We start from the raw sequence: 4,962 nt of genomic DNA, 5'->3' as shown, positions 1-4,962 counted from the left end.
CACAGCCATGCAGTCTGCGCCAAGCTGCCCATGTTAGCCTTTGCAAAGGGGCGTGTGTGGAAATCATAGCCACATCGCTGAGGTATGTGGAGTGCTTTCCAGCCTACACAGCCCTCCTCCGTGCCTTCTCTCATGGGGAAAAATTGCAGGGAATTGGTTAACTACAGAAAAGCAAAGAAGGGCAATAAAATTTATCTCCGAATCCATCACTCAGGAAAATCTTTGTTACGATGTAATGTTCCCTTGAATGTGTTCTCTAGGGCTTTTGCTTGTGTCGTGCTCTGCTGGGGCCGTGCTGCTACACATTTCTGTGGGCCGCGTCTTTCACGGGGCCTCGTGTCCTTGGCCACCTCGTTTGGTCCTCACGTCCGTCCTGGGGAGGCGGTGACTGTGTGTTGCGATGTCCCCGAGTTAAAGTCTGAAGCCCAGGCCTCAGTTTCCTCCTTCGCCTGGCAACTTCAGGGCTGCCCTGGCTCTCAGTAGGTGCTGTCTGACCAGCTGAGTGGAGCTGCAAACCACACTGGTGACCCCGCATCTGACAGTGAGCCAGGGGACGGTGAGCTTGGGTCCGGGTCCTGCAGACAGTGTGTGTGGCAGAGGCCCGAGGCAAGTGTGTGGGGCACACCGCATCCCCTGGACCCTGTCCCTGGAGCAGCATGATGGCCATGGGGGAGCTTTTTCCTGGGCCCAGAAGAGGGGCCAGGAAGGCCCCAGATAGAGGCTGAGCATCTCCGGGACTGCTGGCCGCCCCTCCCTGCCAACACAAGCAACAGTGGTCAGCTGTGTTTCCCGTCACTGCCCTTTCTTGTCCTGCAGTGGCCAAGGACGCCCTGCACAGGCCGGCAGGGGTCAGAGGACGCTCAGATGCCTCAAGTTCCGGGGTTCAGAGATGGGGGGGTGCAGTCCCTGCCTTTGGGAACTCATTCTGTGGGTGCTCCTTGGACAGTGCCCCAGAACCCTGACTCACAGGTTGGGAGTGTGTGTGTGTATGTGTGTGTGTGTGTGTGTGTGTCAAGGGCAGGGGGAGTCCACACTACGAACTCCTCATCCTCTGGTCACTAGTGCTCCTCCCACCAACACGCCTGCCCACACTCACATCCACGTGCACACACGCCGCCCTTCTCGACACGGAACTGGAGCCATGCACCGCATCAGTGTGTGAAAAACAGCAAAAACCAAGAGGAAGAAAAGCAGCACCGCTCTTGAGAGTTTTGCGGGTGTTTGTTTTCTGATGGGAAGAATCGTCCTTGCCCTCCCCAGCGCGCGTGAGGGAGGACAGGAGGTCAGCGGCTGAGCTTCCTGCAGGTGTGCTCCAGGTGCCCAAGGAGCCAGGCAGGCGACTCTGCCCTGCGTGCGTCAGAAGGGCCACCACGCGGCCCCAGGTGTCGTACCTCCAAGTGCTGTGTCCCACGGGGTGTTACCCTGCGAGGCCTGCTGGTTACTGCTTTGCTTCAGCTGAGGAAGCTGGGGTGCAGAGGTGAACCCTCCCACTCACCCCTGAGCGTCCGGGCAGGAGAGGGGCCTCGGAGCGGCGGCCTTGGCCGCGCATGCAGTCTGCGTCTGCGCCACAGGCCAGCCCAGCATCTTTCTCGGAGGGGCACAGACAGGGTGCGCGGCCCGCGGGAGGCGGGCGATGGCAGGCCTGGGCTCGGCGGAGTGGGTGGCACTCGCCCGACCGTGCGCACATCACCCGCCCTCCACACATGCAGTGGTCTTGAGGAGGGACTCTCGGGTCACCCCCGCGGGACAGTAAGGGAATACAAGAGCGTGGCAAGGATGGGCCTTCCTGGGGATGGCACCCTCCCACACACCGCAGCGCAGGGACGGCCACCGGGAGCTGTCCTGTGTGGAGCTGGGGGCACCGGCAAATGGGGTCCCCCTGGGGAGGTTGCCCTCAAATATCTGCAGTTCAGGGAGAGGCCCGGATGAGGAGGGCAAGGCGGGGTGGGAGCGGCGGAGGACCGTCAGGGAGAGCAGCCCAAGACTGTCTGGAGGAGGAAGCGGGTCGGATCCTGCATGGGCCACAGGGCAGCCACCAAAGGGTCTTCCACGGACTGAGAATTCCACGTCCCGGTCTTATGTTGAGCCGGTGGCACAAGGACGCCTCAAACTGACCCGAGAAGCAGAACATCCCGACTGCAGCTGTGAATGCAGACGCTCCGTTAGTGGCCAGCGTGGGTTGGTTTGGTTCTGCTGTCCAGTTGCGGTACAGGTTGAAATTTGTAGCTTACAGGAAACAGGAGCGTCAGGCCACGTGGGTCCTTGCTGCCTGGGTTTCTCCTCTGTGGGTGTTTTCCCTGTGTTGCCTGGGAACAGGATCTACTGGGTTTGAGGAGCTCCTGGCGGGCTGTGCGTTTGTCTGCAAGCACCACCCCGGCTGCAGCTGGGGGGGCCCCGTCGCCAAACCATGGAGGCGCCTGCCCTTCATGATCACCCTTTTGAAATTGGGGGAACGTGCTAGGAAATGGAACTGGCGATGCTGTCTATGCACGTGGACCCGCTGACTGTCCCCCTGGGTCACAGCCTGGGGACGGCAGAGCGCGGGAGCCTCCTGGGCCCCTTGGAGCCCTGCTCAGACCGCATCTCTCCCACCTTCAGCTCCAGAAGCAGCTGTCGGAGCTGGACGAGGACGACCTGTGCTACGAGTTCCGGCGGGAGCGCTTCACGGTGCACCGCACCCACCTGTACTTCCTGCACTACGAGTACGAGCCGGCCGCGGACAACACGGACGTCACCCTGGTGGCCCAGCTGTCCATGGACAGGTGTGGCGATGCCCCTCGGCTCGTGTGCCCCCCGCCCGCACGCACCCAGCGACCTTGCCTGGCGGCTCTGGCTGTGGCTGGTAGAAGGGAGTGGAGGGCAGTTTCTCCAGAGCAAAGCCGCGCTCAATCCCCACCCCCATGGCCAGGCTTTTCCTTGTATCCATCCGGCATTGCCCACAGCGCTCGTCTGCCCACCCTGAACAGGGAAGGGAGACTGGAGTAGGGGAGCCGTGGCGACAGCACTGCTGTCCGAAGCGCTCAGTGCGGCCAGGGTGAGGTCGAGGGCTTGTAGACGGGTGGGGGGCAGGGGCAGCTTCTCAGAGACCAGGGTGCCCCCGAAGATGCCTGGAGGGCAGGGAGGAGTTAGGCACGTGAGTTGCTGAGAGAGGAGTCTTCTGGGCTGGAATGAACTGTGCAGCCCAGGCTGGCCTCAAACTCTCAGCAGTCCTCCTGTCTCTACCTCCCCAGTGCTGGGATTACAGGTGTGTGCCGCTCTGCTTGCACAGAACTGTTTCATTCCTTTGCTGAGAGAGGAATAGAGGAGTTGGGCTGGAAGTGGGAGCTTTAGATCATTCAGTCATGCGCACATGCCACCTGGCTTGTGTGGGTCTGTTTTCCGTCCCAAATGCCTGAGAGGGGGTTTGCGGCCGAGAGTGGGGCATAGCTTTGATAGCGCGTGCAGGTGAAAGCGGAGCAGGCCGGGAATGCCAGGTATGTGTCCATAGGTTGGGGGACCGAGTCACTCAGGGTGGAAGAGGCGGCAGCGGCTGGCCCAGCCCCGTCCTCACGCCCTCCCTGTCTCGCAGGCTCCAGATGCTCGAGGCCATCTGCAAGCACTGGGAGGGGCCCATCAGCCTGGCCCTGTACCTGTCGGACGCCGAGGCCCAGCAGTTCCTGCGCTATGCGCAGGGCTCCGAGGTGCTCATGGGCCGCCACAACGTGGGCTACCACATCGTGTACAAGGAGGGCCAGTTCTACCCTGTGAACCTCCTCCGCAACGTGGCCCTGAAGCACATCAGCACCCCCTACATGTTCCTGTCTGACATCGACTTCCTGCCCATGTACGGGCTCTATGAGTACCTCAGGTAAGGACCTCAGCCCGGCTCCTCCCCTCCCAGACGTAGCCCCTGCGCCCGAGGAGGGCAGGAACACACCCAGTCCTCCCAGCCACGGAGCTCTGGTGTCAGGTCAGGACGACGGGTCAAGCAGCTGGATACCGTCATCACCCTGCCAGCAGATAGGACCCTGCTTGCATGATAAGAACACATTCGTTTGCTCTAGGCAGTCCCCTGCCTGTCTCCCAGTCTGATGTTCTTTCTACAGCATCCGTGAAAACATACTGCCCCCCTTGCAGTTTGGATCAGACAGCCTTCATGTAACCGTTCCAAAAAGATCCCTGGCTGGTCTTTAGCACAATCTATGTGATAATGAAGCCTCACATTTAGCGAAGTGCTCGCTGGGTGCCAGAAGCCGCTCTGAAGCTTGTGCCTAGGATCCCACAGCCCTGCCATAGGCAGGACCAGCATCCTCCTCTGCCAGATGGGAACTACAGGACAGGGCCCCTAAGGCCTGCCTGGATACACGGCCAGTGCAGGGGTCAGGGTCAGGGCACAGCTGGTCTGCCACAGGGCATGTGCAGACATAGCTTGAGGTTGGCTCTGCACACCTCCGTGTCTGTTCTAGCTCTCCCCAGGCAGGGCAGGGGGACAGGCGCCCTGTCCCTGATGGAGGGTGAGATGGCCCTTGAGGAGTGACATTCAGGGTAGAATGATTAACGATACACATTGAGACTGTAGCCCTCATAGCCCAGGGGTCCCTCTTCCCCAGGAGAAAACTGAGGTCAGCAGGCGTAAGTGGCCGGGCAGCATTTAAAGGGTGCTGTGTTCTTCAGCGTGTTATCTCTGCGGCCGTAGGCGGTGGTTTGCGCATCTTACCCCACTGTGCCCACACACCCACCCCCAGAGCAGGCCTGGGCGGTGCCCACTGTGCCCGCAGCTGGTGGGGAGCAGGGAGCACAGGCGTGAGAATCGCCTGCTGCCGCCCAGAGAGCTTGCGCCTCCTCCTCCCCGCCCGCCTGGCCGCCCTGGTCGTCTGTGGTCCCTGCAGGCAGGGTCTGAGCACCTGGCCTGCCTCTCCCCTACCCTCCTGACCTCTGCCGCTGTTCTCTGCTGCCTGGCGCCCCCCGACACACCATCTTGAA

The 4,962-nt window shown here is 61.4% G+C and overlaps 1 protein-coding gene across 1 annotated transcript in view; it reads left to right on the top strand.

Annotated features, from left to right (window-relative positions):
• LOC102011167 (glycosyltransferase-like protein LARGE1) overlaps positions 1-4,962 on the top strand; it is a gene marked incomplete at both ends in the record, with an annotated part of 50,859 nt that overhangs the window by 41,234 nt on the left and 4,663 nt on the right. The window contains 2 exon segments of the mRNA XM_005415053.2: positions 2,599-2,762; positions 3,569-3,847. Coding sequence (XP_005415110.2) covers positions 2,599-2,762; positions 3,569-3,847 — 443 coding nt within the window.

Source organism: Chinchilla lanigera, unplaced genomic scaffold (genome assembly GCF_000276665.1).
Source record: "Chinchilla lanigera isolate Chin_1 unplaced genomic scaffold, ChiLan1.0 scaffold00249, whole genome shotgun sequence".
Taxonomy (NCBI): Eukaryota; Metazoa; Chordata; class Mammalia; order Rodentia; family Chinchillidae; genus Chinchilla; species Chinchilla lanigera.
Note: the sequence above shows the minus strand (reverse complement) of the source record. Positions and strands in the feature narration are given on the sequence as shown.